The 18,951-nt window shown below is 45.3% G+C and overlaps 1 protein-coding gene across 1 annotated transcript in view; it reads right to left on the bottom strand.

Annotated features, from left to right (window-relative positions):
* Window positions 1-18,951, bottom strand: part of SMG5 (SMG5 nonsense mediated mRNA decay factor) — a 1,109,458-nt gene that overhangs the window by 973,337 nt on the left and 117,170 nt on the right. Inside the window, exon 3 of the mRNA XM_069607113.1 lies at window positions 614-737. Coding sequence (XP_069463214.1) covers window positions 614-737 — 124 coding nt within the window. The remainder of the gene's footprint in view (window positions 1-613; window positions 738-18,951) is intronic.

Raw genomic sequence — 18,951 nt, 5'->3', positions numbered from 1 at the left:
AAAGCCAAGACGATATATGGGAACATATGCATCCTTCACACGAAGGATGTTAGGTTTAGCTGTAGAATTCTTTCAGTGCCTCACCCAATGGCTCTGTGCCAAGGAACAGGGTACTGATCCCCAATTCCTTTACTTCCAATAACCTGACCAACTTGCAACATTGTATGATATGGTATGATACAGCATTTATAAAATGCGCCTATACACAAGTATTTCAAATATCACTGCCACCATAATCTGGGGGTTGCAGAGCTAACTGGACAAGGTTATTTCCCTAGAAAACCATGGCGTGCCTTCCTGGCCCACAACCCTGGGTGTTAAGGTTTCTCAGAGCATACATTTCTAATAAGGCATAGGATGACGACGCACCATGGAAAAGGTTAGTAACCTACACGAACTGCTAAACATTAGGAGCTAGTCCCAAAGAGACTGATCAAGACTTTCAACACATCACTATACCCTCCACGGTGAAGGGGGACATTGTATGCATTTTGATAGTAGGGAGAGTAGCAGGTCAAAACAAAACATGCTAGCAAAAGACCCTTCAATCAATACAAAGACACTGATGCCCCATCACTGCAGGAAATTTAGACTTCAGGTCATTCACACATACCTTTTTATTAGTTTTGATGAGCTGAATGACTTCATAGTAAACCTTCCTCCACAACAGTTCTTCGGCTTTTCGGCCATAATCGACAGGGTGTAAGAACATAAGCTTCACACAAAGCTCTCGCAACCTGAAGAACGCAAAATGGTTTTAAACTCACAAAATCCAGATTGCTGGAACAGCAGATATACATAACAGCACAGGAGAAACTAGTTAACTTCAATACAAGGCAGTGTGGCAGAAAATAAATTATACACTTAACCTCTGTTCTAAATGGTCATGTCACAGACCCTCCACCACAATAACAGGGTCCGAAATTGAGGGGAGCTATGTAGCTCCTGATTCTAGCCGGGGAGAGCCCGGTTAGCTTGAAGCCAATAGCTACCAGGAGCTACTTTTAGCTCTCGACAAATCATGCATACGTGACATTAACTTTAGTATTTGCGAATGCTAATAAAGAAGAATTAGGATACATCTAGTACACATTTAAACATAATGAACCATACATAATGGGCCAAAAGTTAAAGTGTGCATCTCATGTGGATGTTAGAGTCGTGCTGCACTGGATAGTCGCTTCTGGTTCCGCAGCAGTAACTCCTGCCTAATGTGTGATGCCTGACACCGGGGAGCTGGTTTTAGCTCCTGCTCATGGAATCTTCATTTCGAACCATGTAACGGACTACATGCGTCCTTAATTGTTCCAAGGGCTACCACCCAGCTTATAACAATTTTGTAAGCCAGATACCTAGCGCACACAGCACCACTGATTGCAAGCCCCAAACATTTATATGAAGGAACTACATTTTTGTGTTTTCGTTCCGGGGACACAATAAGAACTTTAATAATAGAATTCTGAAAGTTTAGGCTGTACCTTTAACTAAATTAAGCATGAATGCTTCACAATTTACACATTTCTGCCACAATATTTCCTTTTCTTGCTGCTAAATTTGGAAATCATTTCCACACATCAAGGAGGGTCTGAATAACAATGGACAGGCGCAAATGCCCAATGCATTTCTTTTAATTCTTTTTCAACTAAATAGTATTGTCTGTAAACAAGTGCCAAATAAATTTGCAAATATTCTAGTTTACATAACTCGCACAGGAAAGGCTAGACTAACAAAGTTAATGTTGCCCAAATGGGGCAGGTCGTCGGATGAAGCTGAGCAAGAGTACCCTACGTACTCATAAAAACAGTCAAAGCACCTGAAGCAACTCAATCCTTAAACCGAAAACAGTAGCAAGGCTACTTGCTGCTCAATTAAGGTAGGACTTCACCATGCCCTTAAATCAAATGGTTTATGTAGTTAAAGTGTGAGGAATTTCAAATTGTCTAAAGTGCCTGAATAGCTCCAAGCATCCAGGTCATGCACTGGATAGGTCTGGTAAGCATGCTCGTTTGAGACATTACTCTGCTGGTCTTCTCCCTCCTGCCTTGTTTTAGGAGGATTTAAGCTGATCCAATGCCTATAAGAGTACTGGCTTTGCCGATATGGGCAAATAAGACATCCTTTAGCTAACGGCATATATAGGGTAGAAGTGGTCGAGCAATCATGGCTGGCTCTTCAGGGGAGTGGGAGGAGGGTGGGAGGGGGGCAGAGTAGACCAGCATACACTAAAATTACATAGAATTAAAAAAATGTCCAGACCAAAAAATAATTTATGTCAAATGTACTTCATACCTTCTGGTAAGAATAGATGTATAATGCCTAGTCAAAAAATAAAACAGGTTCAGAAAGTCATTTAAGTGGAAAGAGTTCTTTAGCTTTAATGCTATGAGTTAGGGTCTACTGAGTACAGGTCCAACCAGGACTTCACAATATTTATCAAGAGGCACACCGGAAGTTAACAGAACCTGTGAAACAGGGAGAAGTTTAACGTGGCTATGATTGGATGAGCTGGACACTGATCAAATGTGAGTTCCCCCAATTGGTCATATAAACCAATGCTAAAGATAGGTCCAGTGTTGAAGCCAAGTCTCAGATGTAGTGCTAGCAAGCATCTATCTGCAAGTTAAAAATCTTGCAGCTAACTGCCTATTGCTTTTCAGTGTCAGGTCAAGGACGGCACACGTACTCTGGAGTGTACCCACTCCGCCAGCCTGGGTGGAAATCCTGCTGGGGGTACTACCTTCTTACCCCAAAAAATAAATAAAATAAAAAATAAAAACACCTCCCCACATCCAGTGTGGGTTAATCCCCCACTGGAGGACAATTTTCCTTTCCTGATGGAGGGCCATCCATGGGCAATCCTTTCCTCGACCTTCCTAAGGACTAAATCCTTAGCAGTCTTTACCTCCCATTTCTGGAAGGAGTACTGCCCCCAGAAAAAACTCCTTTCCCACAACCTTTAATAGGGAAACAACAGAGCGACAGATTGGGCAAGCTCCCCTCCCCCATGCTGGTAAGCATTAAAAACAATCTGCTAGTAGGTTGCTCTTCCCTGAAAAATACACAGTATTAAAAGAATACTCCTGCAACCTGGTTTTCCAGCTGCACCAATCTGGATGGTTTTGAAAGCAGAACCACCAGGAGCTCATAGAACATACATAACTCGAATTGGGACCCACACACATGCTGGCAGAACAGCTTAGCTTTCCAAACACAGGCCAAGGTTTCCTGCACACTGAACAAATACTTATGCAATGCTCACGTGGCCTTAAGTCACAAGAGGCATAGGCCGCATTGCCTTTCCCAACCCCATTTCACAGAGAGAACAGCTTCTACCATTTCCATGCTGGGACACTCGGTGTTAAAGGAGTGAAGAGCTGATGCCAGCATGGTTTGTCTTAACTTTCCGGATGGAGCGTGCCTGATCCTTAGCCCATTCAAATCTCACCACCCTTTTGAAGAAGACAGGTGAGTGGCTGCATGAGTGGCAAACATGGGGACGAATTGGGAACAGTACTCTTCCAAAACTCAGCCCCACTCCCCAGCCCGCAGCAGCAACAAAAACAAAAAAAAAAAACAAAAAAAGAAGATGGCGCATCAGCAAAACCTGAAGAAGCATCCGAGGTATATGTCGGTCAGTTCAGTATTCCTACCCAGTTCGACTTTTCAGAAAAATACCAAAAACATGGCTCTTTAACTCACTCTACTAAACAGGAAATACCATTGAAGAGAAACAGGAAACCACGACACAAGAAAAGCTACCCAAACCAACAGAACCCTACTGAATTAAAACTGGGATGCTCAATGAAATAAAGCATTTTGACGCAAACCACTGTATAAGGATTTGAACCCAGCCAAACCAAAGTAACCATCACAACTCGCCACTAACCCTACTAAAAATGTTCCAGTTTCCTACACGCTCACACTCAAACACCAAACGCACGTAATACTACCACAGCAGAAACTTGAAACCATCACAAACTGCACACACTTCAACATCCAACAGATCACAGAAAACTAAACCAGCCATGCAAACCGCCCCATACACACTCGTACAGCAAAACACAGCCAAACCCTTACCACCTCAAATCAAACCAAACACCCAGTGAACAGTTATTTTCAAACAGAAGCTACCAACAGCACAACAAAGCGTTTGTGTGCTCTCCCTCCATCCCACTAACTGACCCCCCCCTCCTCCTATTCAGATAAGCCAGAGCGCCTGGAGACCATTTAAACGGCAACAGTATTAATCAAAACAAATTGTACAGCGTTCCTTCCACAACGTGAATGGAATGCCTGAATCGAAGCGGACGTTAATGACTGCTACTACAATCTGGATGTAGTGCTCCAGAGCATTATAGCCACTCTAGTCAACAACCAGGATAATGGTCACGATTGGCCCTTCCCTCGAGGGGCAATCTGGCACTGCTGCCTATTCTCCCTCTTCAATTTGCATACCCTGGCAAGTTGCCCATATGGTCAGTTGCGGTTTATATTTTTCTTGTAGCTCGACAGGGCTTTGCCAATTCATCTATAACTCCATATCTAAAGCATTCCCATTGTCTCGTTTGGCCCCAACTTTTTCATGCCCATAACTGCACAGAGGCCCCCCCTTCCAAGAGCAACGAGAACTTTTCTCCACTTCAGGAGCCCATGTCTTATTGTCCTTTGTTGTCTTGGTGATTGACACTGCCTGGTCCAGGGCTGGGTGTCCTCCAAGTGAAGTGCACATTTGTCCCTAATCTGCTGCTCGCCAGACCATGAGCTGGATTCCCCCATCCATATATGGGCCAAATTCGCAAGTCCTTGTAATGGCTCGCAGGACAGCAACATACTGTTAGGCCATCTGTCGATACCTAGTGTAGAACGTCTGCCTCTCCTGCACAACAATCATCTTGTGGATGCGAAATGATTCTGCATATGAGCCATAGCCTCATAATTCACATTGAGGTCCTCCTTAGCATTGGTCAAAAAAGGGGCAGGGGCAAGGAGTGGAACATCCAGTTGGCCCTCACTACCCAGGATATGAAGTAACATGGAACTTTCTAGAGTCAACAATCTCATGCCCCCAAGGAATACATTTAAGAAATTGTTGCTACCACTGATTCCAGGGGAGAGATTTTTTTCCCTGGATGCTGAAGAAACTTCGGTGGGAGGACGCCATCTGATGCATCTGAACAAAGGCCATGAGAACAAATGAGGCTGCACAATGACCAGTGAGAGTTCCAAGAAATAGTAGGCATGAAAATTACCTTTTGCTAGTTGAACAGGGGTATGAACAAGGGTTCTATGTTCCTTCAACGCCAGTCTATTTCGATGGGTTTTTTGCGATTTTTTCGTGAAAATACTCGAACATAATTTTATTTGAGTCTAACCCACCCCCCCCCCCCCCCCCAGCAAACCCTCTTATTTGGACTCTATTTCCTCCTTCCCCACCGACCCAATATAACTTTTTTCTTTTGGAACAAAATTGTCTGAAAAAACTATAGAAAATAATGACTGGGCGATTAATGAAAGTTATACCAGGAAAAAGCAAGCTTACAGTTCACCCTTCGCTCAATGACCACGTACAGGTCCTCACAGATAATAAGTCTAAGTGGACAGATCCTAGAAAAGCTGAAGAGCCTAGCCGTCTACGTGACAGAATACTGGAGCCTCGCCAGAGCGCGGCAGTGCAGGCCTGAAACCGACGGGCTCCCGCGCCCTACGAAGGAGGGCCCCTCGGCCGGGGGCCCCCCTTAGTGCCGACTGCCTCGCGGGGCACGGTGGAAAGAGGAGTTGGGAGGGGGGGGGGCGAGCCAAGCATTGCCCCACTCAGGTGGGGGGGTGAGTGACGTCATCTCCTGCGCGCCCATTGGCGCTATAAATATTCCTGGGCAAGGGTTGCGGGGTCTCTGAGCCTAAGCGGAAATAGAGAATGGAAAGAAAGTAAAGCACAGAATTGCACTTAAATAGCGTTGGGGAAAGAAAAAATGAAAAGAAAAATTGCAAAGTAAAGAAATGGCCAAAGGGCAGAGAGGGACTGGGGGCCCGCGTCGGGTCCCCCAAGGACCCGAAGGGGCGGGGGGGGGGGGGGGAGTTGCTTGCTCTCAGCGCAGAATTCTGAGCGTGAACGGAACACCTGTAAGCTAACTCCTGACTTTATGTGTAATAAAGTTTGCTGTGGCAATTTTTTCTCCCACTCATCCTACTGGTCTCTGCCTATCCTTTGGGTGGAAGGGGGTCGGGCTGCTTTGGGAGGAGGGTAGCTGGGCAGGAGAGAGTCGGAATGTGGAATGAGAGCGGGGGGGGCACTGGGAGCAACAAGGGCTGCCACCGTGCCACCCCACTGAGGGTGTCGGCGCTAAGGTGGAGGAGCTGCGGAGAAGTATACAGCGTGCGCGTGTTACTGGCAGCTCACATGCTGCATGGGTGTCAGAAAGGCCAGGCTCCGCCGTGGCACCTCTGTGCTTGGATCGGTAGTGCCCTGGGTAGAGAGGTAGCTGGTGGATGGAAAGGCTACCCTGGCGGCTCCCACTGGAAGCATGAGATCTGAACCCAGTATATGGGCATTAATTCAGACTGACTTGCACTGGGACGGCGCAGGGAGCACAGTGAACACTGGGTGAACCCTGTGAGCCGCGACTGCCGGTCAGCGAATGGCCTACAACCGACCTGCGGCACAGCATCTGTGTGGACAACTGGAGGGACCGGCATCGACCTTAGAGGATGCGCAGCATGGTTGCAAAGGCCCAGCGCAGTGCAGCACATGATTCTTGATGTACAGTAGTGGATAGAAGGGGAGCCGCTACCACATAAGGGAGAGAGACGTTCTGCCGTTCACGAGCGAGTGCAGGCCAAGAGCATTTTATAGCATCCACTGTTGGTGCCTCCAGCTGGAGCCCGCCTGTATAATGCAATTGCTGACTGTGAGGCGGAACATACTACTGGATACCTGTGGCAATAGCGTGTGGTTCTGTCAAAGCCCTGCCATAATCAAACAGATAAAACGAAGACCCAGCAACAGCCATCCCATGTAAGGCATGCAATAAGCAGAGTCGCATTGCCATTTTCTATATAAATCTGTAGGTTTGCCAATTCAATTGATACTTGTGTAGCAGAGCTAGCTATTTTAATTACCCTATTCAATGAAAACACAGCTCACCTTGCATCCCTCTCTTGCTTACCAAACCTTATTTACTCTGTTCACTGCCAGTTCAAAGGTGCAAATGGAGAGGCACAGAGAGAGTCCCGCAGTAATCATCTCCTCCACACTTAAAAATGACAAAGGCCTGTGTGGAAGTTCTAGCAAAGAAAAGTTTTTTTCTAGTTCAAATGAAGGCATAAAATAAGTGTCACATAGCAATTTACTATGCAATTCTGTAGGTTTGCTGATTAAATTGCCACTTGTTTAGCAAAGCTAGCTATTTAAATTGCCCTATTCTTCAATGAAAGCACAGCTAGTCCGGTATTCTGCTCTCGCCTTCGGGGCCCTCTACTCTTTTCTCGGTTGACTGCAGGTTCAAATGGGTTAATGGAGAAAGAGTGCATCAGTAATCTGCTCTTACACTCTGCAGTGCCAAAGGCCTGTGTGGAAGTGATAGGCAAGGTTTTTTCCCCTTTTCAAATAATTCCAAACCATAAGTAATCTAGAGATTACTTTTATTAAGCTAACTAAATCCTGTCTGGCAAAAACAAGTGTGTGTGAAATTTAGTTTTTAAACGCAGTCATGCAATTCCAACATAATGCATCATTACAGTATTGCTACTGTAAAACACTGCATTGTGTCAAAGCTTTCCAGTAAAGTTTAGGTTTGTGTATATAAATCTCAGTGTCAACAATATTTCATTTTGTTGAGGAAGACCAGAACAATTTTGAAAATGTACATGACCGAAGTCTTTTGATGGCACGCCTAGTTCTGTAACATGCTGGTTACATTAACTGTGCAGCTGGCGCTCAACTCATGAGCTAATCCTATACTCCTTGACGTTCTCTCTGATCACCCCGTTGCTTTATAACGGCTACCCCCGAAAGTGAGATGGGCACAAATTACATGTTCCACGTAGTTTGCCAAGTTCTCCTCCTGCTACCCCCTCCACTCTGCTTAGTCTTACTTTTTAACCTCTTACATAATGAATACACCAAGCTAACTAGATGTTAACAGAAAGTAGTGATTAATAGTTCCATCCAGTCCGTACATCTAGAGATCTCCTGCACTACCATACACTGTAGTTTGCCTCCAGAGCTCGCTTTACTCTATGATTAGGATTGCATTACATATTAGTACCAGTGGGAGAGAACTGGCCAAACTGTTTTCAGAGCCTTTACATCATATCTATTTGTGTACATTCATGCAGCTAATCTTTTACATTTTGCAGACACTCATCCAGAGATTGCAAAGTCCTTTTATCGACCACTGGCATAGTCTAGATTTTATAAAGGGCTATTGCCATTTGAAGGGGATGTTTGAAACCTTTAACATTTACTTTGTTTGCAATGAATCTCAAATAAAAACTTCACTCTGCATGGTTGGCCACTGGGTGGCAGCAGTGTGCCAAACAAAGTGGGTTTGTGGTGCCATGCACCATTCTTCATTTTAGGTCTTGGGAACAAATAACGTCTAGTGACAAAATTAATACAATATTGCTAATCAAATGGGTTTGTTTGCCAATCAAGAAAATGTTAATGAGCAAATTCTGATAATTTTTTTTAAACTAATTTATGCCTTGCAAATAATTACAAAGAAGAATTAATCAGGATGATATTTTTATTAAGCCAACTAAATTCTGTTTGGAAAAAACCAGTACATGTCAAATTATTTTTTAATTAGTCCTGCAATTCCATTCGTAAATATTGAAGTTGTTACGTAATGCATAATTACAGGATTTCGACTGTAAAACAATGCATGGTTTCCATTTATTTCAGTACATTTTAGGTTGGTGTATCTAAATCTCAGTGTCAACTAGATTTCATTTTGTTGGGGATGGTGAATCATGCAAAGTGAACATTTTTGAAAATGTACATGATCACACAGCCAAAAGTTTTTGATGGGAAACCTAGCTTTGTGACTTGTAGTGTTCCCTCTAAGCTGTGCGCATGCCCAGCTTCTTTCTGTGTGCCGCTCAGAAGATTTTTAGCAGCGCAAAGACAATTCTCACCTACTCAACAATATTTAATGTGGCACAAGCCACAGCAATTAATTACAATTAGCATTCTCTTTAAATAAGCAAATAGTCTTGATATTCTGCAAGTTTGCATTAATCTACTATGCAAGGGTGACCGTAAACACCTAAAATCCCTAACAGCAAAATACACACCTAAGAGGTTAAAAACTAATATGAAAAATTAGCTCCATGAACATAAGAATCTAACCAAGATATGCCTGCACGCATTAAGCAAATAATGTTCCCACACCACCCATGATTCCTAAGCTTGATTCTATCACATATTTACCTTATGACTAACTTCTGCCCCAGAACAAATTAAGATAGTACCAGACACCCTCAACTCCTCCTCTCAATGCTCTGCTAAAGGTTAGCAGATGTGTACCTACATCCACTTGCTTTATGTTTGTCGTAATATGAATAATGTTCACATGCCAGAATTTCTGTTGCTCATTGTGCCTTACCAAAAGCGTCACCCAAGCGATACAATCAAACTACCAGCTAAAATATCGGATACTGACTGTAAGTAAGCAGGCTACCTAGATATGTAACCTTATCCCATACTTCCTCTTTGTACATATGTCACACAAGTGCTTTGAAGTGTCCCCCTTGCAAGTTAACGCATTATACAACTCAAATATGAATTTGCCCTGTAAGGATTTTGAGAAGACAAATGTGATGCTCAGTAGCTCCTACTTTAGCATTACTAACATTACCCTATAAGTGGAGAGCAACATTGCATTATCATTTTCTTTGCCTATAAGGGATAATGGGTATGGAGTATGCTTGGGATTACTCGTCCATAGTATCAGGGCACCAGATATTCAGACAATCTACCTAGTTTCCAATTGTTCAGAGTTCCTTTGGGCATAGACCTTCACACATTGGTCACTCGCTCCTAAGCAAAAACAGTTTCACTGAGCACTGTAATCCTACACAATAATATAAGGGTGGGGAATGTTGCAAACAATCTTGTATGCACTGCAAGACTATTGCGAACATGCGGAGTCATGACATTCTTAAAATGCACATAATATGTTGAGGCATTAAATATGCCTTGCTTGCAAAGTATTGTGGGTCTGCAAATATCCCAGTGAGTGTTTACTGCTACAATCCCTCATTTTTTACAGTGCCCTATCAACTAGCATAGGAGGCTAGCACAGGGGCCGGGAAGGGTATGGGTGGAAGAGCACAGGTCATCCATCATTCCTTCCAGGTGATGAACAAAGCAGCACGTTTCAAAAATCAAGTTAGATGTTTCAGCAGTACACTGAAGGAAATGTGTTGCTTGTTTGCTAAAGCATAGGAAATTCCAGTACCCCTCTATACCACAGCACCTTTTTCCTTCTATGCTCAGCTGCTGGGGGCTTTTCACTATAACCATGTGTGCTGTGTGTATCGTCTCTAGCATCCCCCTGTATCTTATTTAACAGATAAAGAATTACAGAAGAGGGATTCATAGTTACAGAAGAAGCCACTCAATCAGTTGTATCTCTGATTAATTAATGCTATTAACTTAAACATATATGTGATTGTGTTCAGCAGGACTCCATAATAAACCTCAGTAAGGCTCTTATTTAATTTGATCTAGGCTCTGGTGCGGAAGGGTGGGCAAAACTATAGACTTTATTATGTGTCCTGTCATTTAACTTCCTATGTAAGGGGCATAAACAGGGCTCTAATCAGATTGTGCTCCCTACTTGGTGTCAAATGATTTTTCAGGGAGTAAAAAAGTAATTCGCTTTGGCAATAAGCTTACTTTCTGCTTATTACAATATGTTCTTGCCCTTAAAATTCCTATTGAGATAGGCATTCATATTATTAGAGTTCCTTCCTATGCCACTGCTCTAATGGTCGCTAATTCTAAAAAATATCAGTGGAGCTTTATGGGTTGAAGCAACAAAATGTTCATTGTTTCTCGTTTTGTTGGGCACATTTTCATTTTTTAGGGAATAAAAACGGATGGTGTACATGTCTCTTAGCTGTAAGGCTGGTGTTATCACTACCCAAATGACAACGTAATGTGGATAGTAAGCAGAGGCACAGGAATATTTGATCATCATATTCTGAAGTGCAATTATTCGGATGCAATCATCATCTGTAAACAAATGATTAGAAGCATGTTCTCCTGGCCCTTGAATTACTTCATTAAAGTGGCACTTGAACTCCTATCAGCATGTTATTTGACACATTGCTTTTCATTGCCATTAATCCATCGGCAAATGTGTATTCTATCTGAATTTCTTGACAGCCACATCAGTTTATAACAAGAGTATGTATACATGGGTGATTTTCCAGTGGCATAAAACGTTTGCAAGGTACTGTGGCAGATGTTGCAGTCTTGGACTGGTTGAGGAGTTTTCTCTTTAATCAATATGACATTCTATTTTAGCCTATGTGTTTGGAAAAAGTGTTGTAAGATTTGTCAAGAATTGCAGTGGCTGGGAAGAGGACATTCCTTTCCAAACGCTCTTCTGCAATGGTAGTTCACTAAATACGGATGCTCACAAAGTGGCTTACCTCATTAGTTAGTCGCGCACGTGGAAAATAATGTGCGCACAACAGCAAACCAGTTCCGCACAAAGAAAAATAATTAGAGGGAACATTGCCTGTGGGTGACGCATTTATCCTACTGGTGCTCAGCCAATGAGCTGATCCCAAACTCTTTCACATTCTATCTCATCAACCTGTTGCTTCAAATCAGCTACTCTGAAAGGGAGATGTCTGCAAACTACAATATTCAACCTAGTTTGCCGCGCTCTCTACCCACTACACCATCTATTCTTAGTCTCTTACCTCTTATGAAATGACCACAAAAATCTAACTAGATGCGCAAGGTAGCAATAAATAGTTCCATCCATTCTGTACATACAGACTACTGCAAAATTATACACTGTAGTCAGTATCCACAGCTTGCTTTGCTCTACAATTATGGCTGCATTATATATTGGCAACTAGAGAAGAGCTTGCAAACAGGAAGCATGGAATTCGAAGGTAACCGCCTGCATTGTATGCTTGCCCTTGAATGCAGTGAGTCAGGCCGAGCCTCCACTGAGTGCCTGAACTCGACACCCTCGATCCCAGGGCCCCCATGCCCACTCACCTGTGCACCCCATGCCCACCTCAAGCATTTAACACTTATATTGAAAATAGATGACGTCAATGGCGGAAAGGGTCATCTTATCTGCCCGAATTTGACAATCATCCTGCCTGCTGCAACACTACTACATATTGGGTCTCCAGCTAGGACTTCCTTTTCGATTTTTTGAAACTTCTGAACTACTCCTTACACAGTAAATGATGGGGCAGGCATACAATATGCGGGACACTGCCCTGTACAATACTGACCGCACCCAACTAACACAAAGCCTTGCTCTGAAAAAAGTTCAGTTCCTTTATCATATACATTCATTTATGTCCATTAATGCAGCAAACCTTTACATTTCAGAGACACTCATCTCACCAATGGAAGTACACAAAAATGTCGTAGCTCAATTTATTGTCTTGGTAGAAATGACCTTTGGCGACATTAAAATATTAGTACAAAATTGCTAGTCAAATCACTGCTTGCTAAAAAATAAAATGTTAATTAGCAAACTCTGCTAATCAATTTTTGAAAAACAAATTTGTCTGGTCATGGCAAAAATGCCTACCGCCCCAACTGACATTTCAGCCAGTCCATATAGACAAAACTAGCCCTGGAAACCTGAATGGGACCCGGGAAGATCATCCTCTTATATGGCATCCCTGACCCGAGCATACAGGAAGGCTGCCAAAAAGCTAGATCACCCAAGGACAGGACTTCAACCACACTGCATAACCTTTTGGAACCTATGGTACTCAAAATGGCATTGCACTGTAAAATAGAGGGTGCTCAGTCCAGAAAAATAAGTATAGCACAGATTATTGCCATCAGCCTTCCCTAGGCAAAGGGATGTTAAAGAAAAAGGAAAACAATGGCAAATACCCCTACAACACACAACTGTAAGGTATATTAAAAAACACAGAAAATCATGGATGGGGACAGTCCCCATACACTGCCTGACCAGTGCCCATAAGATTAAGGAGTTGAGCATGTGAAGTGAAGCAAAAAGGTTTTACTTACCTCCAAAGCAAGGCAAGGGTTCATATAGCAAATAGATGGTGATTCCATCGACAACAATGTGAAAGTCGCAGAAGAAAAATCTCGCTTAAAACAGACTTGCACTGAGCTTGCTTTCTTTATTTTACCAAACTGTCTGCTATTTTTATTATGTCTTTATTGAGCACAGAAAGTAAATAAAGGGGTAAGCCTGCACTCGAAATCCCTGATCCTTCAGGTTGAATATATAGCAATCGAAAGAAATGGATCAGTGGAATGGGACGACACTGGTTAAATTGAATACATATCAAATTTTATTCAAAAACTCATGAAAAATCTTACGGTTGTACAATTTCATAAAAAAACATCGATCAATTCATACCTTCATACGTATCCACATACAAAAACACATTCATACATACAAGAGGTGTCCCTAGCTCAAACCAAACTAGTATCTGTCGGGTGTCAGAGTGTCCAAAGTAAAATGTCCTGTGTCCAAAGTACTACTCTGGCCCTTACATTCTAACAAAATGAACACGAAGGTGAAAAGAGTAATATTTTTTTTTCCACTTTATTTTTATTGAAGGTTTTCAACAGGAGATAAACAGATTCACCCAAGGGAAACAAATCAAGAACAATACAACTTCTCCCTCCCTCTCCCACCCCACCCCCCAAACTCCAGGTTGTCCAGGCCTCCAAAAAGCCACCGGTGTTAGAAGCAACGAGCATGGTCGAAACACAAAGCACAGTAGTACAGTAGGTCAAGCTGGCAACGGAGGCCCCACACCTACTAAAGCCCAAGGTCCTTGGTAATTGCAACAGTTATCCCTCCCCAGAGACCAAACAAATAACCACAAAGCAAATCACAGTTTCAAGGCTTCACAGTCTGCGTTAAGAATAACCACAGTCCATTCCTGCAGAAAAGAGGGCATAGTCTCATTGGCAATAGCAGCAAGTTTCTCATACGTAAAGATGGAAATGAGCTTGGTGAACCACTCCGACTTAGAAGGCGCTATGGGGCTTTTACACTTCTGAGCCAGAGCCAATCTTCCCGCCCTCAGCATGGCCCCCATAACCTTCAAAACGGAAACCACCTCTTTATCGGGCAAGGGAATGCCCAGAAGAACCTCCAGTGGACGCAAGGAGGGGCAGGTCCCCAGAATATCTTTTATCCAACCAAGGACCTCCGCCCAATAAAGAAAGATAACCAGGCATTCTCACCACATGGGAAACCAGGTACCTTTATTGGCACACAGCCTAGGGCACCATGGGGACACTTCCTTGAACATTTTAGAGAAGGCAGCCAGAGGACAATGCCAGGAATGTAGCATCTTAAAATTGTGCTCCATCGCCGCTGTATATAGTTCCCCAGAAGACACTGCCTTAAATACCGACTGCCACGTTTGATCGTCTAAGGTTAAGCCCAACCGCTCCTCCCAAATACGTTTAAAAGATTGCCTACCCATCAGCTCAGAAGAAATAAGCACGTTATATATCTTAGCGAGGGATCCCTTCCTAGATTTGGCTTCTACAAAAAACCTCTCAAACGGAGTTAGGGGGCGCGACAAGTCGGCACCCCAGCAAGTTCCAGTTAGGATTCCCTTTAGCCTCAAATACTCAAAAACCGTAGGTGGCTTGGCCTCGAACACTTTCGACAGCTGATCATACTCCAAGAAGGACCCATCCCTGAACAATTGCGCCGCCCTCTCCAACCCTTGGTCGGACCAGTACTGCGTTTCTCGGAACCCCTTCCTGCCCAGATCAATCAAAGGACCCAACAAAGACGACAAGGGAGAGGGCCAGGAGGAGAGAAACCTATTGTCCTTAGAGGGCTTCCAGACCGACCACAGTACTGCAAGGACAGGATGGGACTTAGCAGGCCCTCGAATGGAATTCGGGGGAGCCCACAGAAGGTCCCTAACCTTTCTAGGATGAACCTGAACATCTTCCACATACGACCAGTATGTTCGCGGATCGTCCCTTAAGTGCTCCAGCAAAACCCGCAATTGAGCTGCCTTGTAATACCCCCTGAAGTCCGGTAAGCCAAAACCTCCAAGGGACTTGGGGAGTGTCAGGGTAGGAAATCCAACCCTGGGTCTCTTCCCATTCCATATGAAACGAAGAACACGAGAATGCAATGAGGCAAAGAACGAATCCGGCACTATACAGGGAAGAGACAGAAGGAGATAGAGGAGCCGCGGAAGAACATTCATTTTAATCACTACCATCCGTCCAAACCAGGAAAGGGTCAAGGGGGCCCACCTTAAAAGATCACTCTGGATTTTGGCATGAATAGGAGGGAAGTTGAGCTCAAACACCTTACCTAGGTCCCTGGGGATGGCAACGCCCAGGTATTTGATGGAATCCCGCTCCACTCTCACCCCATACACTTCCTTTCTCCCCTCAAGTTCAAGATCCACCCCCCCCATGGGCATTATACACGACAGACAAATTCACTTTGAGCCCAGAGAAGGAACCGAACCGGCGGACCAGACCCAACAACCGTGGTAGAGCCATGCGAAGGTTTGTCAGATACACTAAAATATCGTCCGCAAACAAGGATAATTTAAATTCATGGTAGCCACATCACACCTCTCCCCTCCCGCCCCCCCAAGTGTCCATCGTCATCCCTGATTGCGAAGGCGAATGGCTCCATTGCCAATGTGTATAACAGAGGAGAAAGGATATCCAGAGAAAGCGAGAATCCCAGCGACATGCAACCATTAACCAACACCCTTGTTGAAGGACCATTGTATAGCGCGGCGACCCACTTGCAAAAATTGTCCCCAAAGCCCATTTTCCTCAGCACTCTCCCAATGTATAGCCACTCAACCCGATCAAAGGCCTTCTCAGAGTCCACAGACAAGAGATAGGCCTCCAAACCTTGCTTCGACGACTCATACATTAGCCCCAAGGTCTTACTCACATTATCCGACCCCTGCCGACCGGGGATGAATCCAACCTGGTCGCCGTGAACCAGGGAGGGAAGATAACTGGAGAGCCTGTTCGCCAATAGTTTGGCCAAAATCTTAAGTTCTACGTTAAGCAGTGAAATGGGCCTATAGGACTGACATTGCTCGGGATCCTTCCCTTCCTTCAGCAACACCACTATGAGAGCTGACATCATAGAGGAGGGCAGAGAGCCAGAGTCCAGGGCAGCGTTGAATACCTTAGCCAGAAAAGGGGCCACCGCGGAACGGATGATCTCATAAAAACGGCCCGTGAAGCCATCGTCTCCCGGAGCCGTACCGCTCTTCAAGGAGGCAATAGCATCCATCACCTCCTGGAAGGAGATAGGAAGCTCCAACCGGTCAAACCCCTCCGCGGAGAGGCGTGGGATGTGCAGCGATTCCAAAAATAAATCTACATCGGTCCCATCCCTAGAATATTCCGATGCATAAAGGTCCTCGTAATACTGCCCGAACTCTGCTGCTATCTTATCTTGCACAACTCCCTCCCCCGTACGACCCCTAATCCGATTCACCCTCCTATTCCGTAGCTCCCTCAAGCGCCACGCCAGAATCCGGTCTGCCTTTTCCCCCGGCTCCATATACCGCTGTTTCAAAAATGCCAGCTGTGTCTCTGTTTGCCCCACGTGTAAGGCAGACAATTGAGCTTTAAGATTCTGAAGCTCCTCCCATTTTCCCGGAGCCATCTGAGATCTCAACTTTCCTCCCGGCTGGATGCTAGCAATTTGCTTCCTCAACTTCGCTTCTTCCCTCCCACTCTCCCGTTTTCTTCTCGCACCCATCTCTATGAGCACGCCCCTGATCGTGGCCTTAAATGCGTCCCTGAACATTCACCTCCCATGTGTCGTTAAGAAGGAAGTATTCCCTGATTGAACCCAGTAAGGATTCTTTAAGTCCCTTATCCAGCAATAGACTATCATTGCATATCCACCGCGCCCTAGCCGGAGTCACCGGGGGAACCCCCAACGTGGCCAGGACCAGATCATGATCCGACCATGGTACTACCTCCACATCAAAATTAAAAACACTATCCCGCAAAGTAGAATCCACCAAGACAAGATCTATCCTCGAGAACGCCTGGTGTACCACTGAGTAAAAAGTGAAGAGGGGGTTACAGTTTTCCTTTACAGAATGTGCGTCTGCCAAACCCAACATTTCATTAGTCCGCCTGAATGAATCCGCTAACTTCCTCTGAACCCGCTGGTCAGGGCAAGGGGAGAGGGATCTCCTATCTTTATCCGGACAGAGAACCATGTTAAAATCCCCTCCGACTATCAGCGCACCCTCCGCAAAGCCCCGAATTTTCTCCCCCACTTTTTCCCAAAAAAGGTCTTGCGCCTTGTTCGGGGCATAAATCCCTACTAGGGTAAACTACCTACCCTTCACTGATCCCTTAACCATTATGTAACGTCCCTCCGGATCGCATTGATGGGCTTTAGGGACAAAGAGCCTTGGGGGAAATCAGGACAGCAACGCCCCTCTTCTTGGCTCTATAAGGAGACTGGAACAAAGACTGAATAGCTTTAGATCCAATGCCGGCTCCTTTCCCTTAACCCAGTGGGTTTCCTGCACAAACAGGACATGCAGCTTAAGCCTAGAAAGTTCCCTCACCACCAAGGCCCTTTTTGTAGGGGAATTCAACCCCTGCACATTCAGGGACCCCCACCAGCAACCTCTGCAAGGAGTCATCCATTAGGCTGGCCATATAATGTTTTCCCAGTTGTGTATAGACCGCTCTGGAAGGCCCACACTCCCCGCTCATCCACACCTGAAGAGACCAAAAAAGGACCCCTAGAATCCCTACCCCTCAGAGTCCCGGACAACCTTAAAACACTCCCAAAACCACGAAGACAATTTGCAACCCTCCCCCGCCCGCCCTAATACCACCCCAAGTACCCCGATACCCTCTCACCCCCGCGCGCCTGGAAGGACTGCGGCATCTCCCAGCCACACCACGAGGCCACCAGAAATCGCCCCCACCAGGCGCCTCTCACACCATGAAAGCAGCTAACACTATGAGGCCCCCCCTCTCTTAACCAATAACCCCCAAACACCCCCACCTGAGGACACCTCTCCCCCTCCCGTAAACCTCAAAAACAGGGAACAAAAACAAACCACTAAAGGAACAGAGCTGCCCCTGGTGAAGCCAACCACATTGCCCCCAGGACCACCTCCGAGAGCCGGTCCAAATGGTTATATCAACTAGATCAGGGCGGGGGCTGCTCCGGGGACGGGGCGCCACTTTTCTAAATTTCCTGTGTCCCCGCACGCGCCGCCGACCCGCAAATCCCGTCGGGCCAGGGCGGTTCCCGCCCAATCCATTCCCCCCCCAGCCCCCAACCTCAACCTTTGAAGGGGGGTCCCCCAACAGCTCACCGGAGACTCCTTGGATGTCTGCCTCTGAGGAAAGAGTACTTATAGCCGTCCAGCTCAAAGGCAAGGGAGAATGGGTGGCCCCATCTGTACCGAACCCCCTTAGACTGCAACTACTTTGTCAGAGGGCCGCAAAGGCGCCGACGAGCCAGGGTGAGGGCTGAGAGGTCCTGATGCACCTTAATTTGAGCCCCATTCCAGTCTATAGGGCCCTTCTTGCGTGCTAAGTCCAGGATCTTGGCTTTTTCAACATAATAATAGAATTTCACAAGGACCGTACAAGGCTCACCTGCACGCCCCCCAGGCCTATGGGCTCTTCCAATGGTGGGCTCGCTGGTATTCTCGCCATCAAAAAGACGACTCACAATCGCCTTCACCCCTTTCACA

This window comes from Ambystoma mexicanum, chromosome 1p, assembly GCF_040938575.1.
Source record: "Ambystoma mexicanum isolate Mex_15411 chromosome 1p, UKY_AmexF1_1, whole genome shotgun sequence".
Taxonomy (NCBI): domain Eukaryota; kingdom Metazoa; phylum Chordata; class Amphibia; order Caudata; family Ambystomatidae; genus Ambystoma; species Ambystoma mexicanum.
The sequence above is the reverse complement of the archived record's forward strand: the minus strand, read 5'-3'. Positions and strand labels throughout refer to the sequence as shown.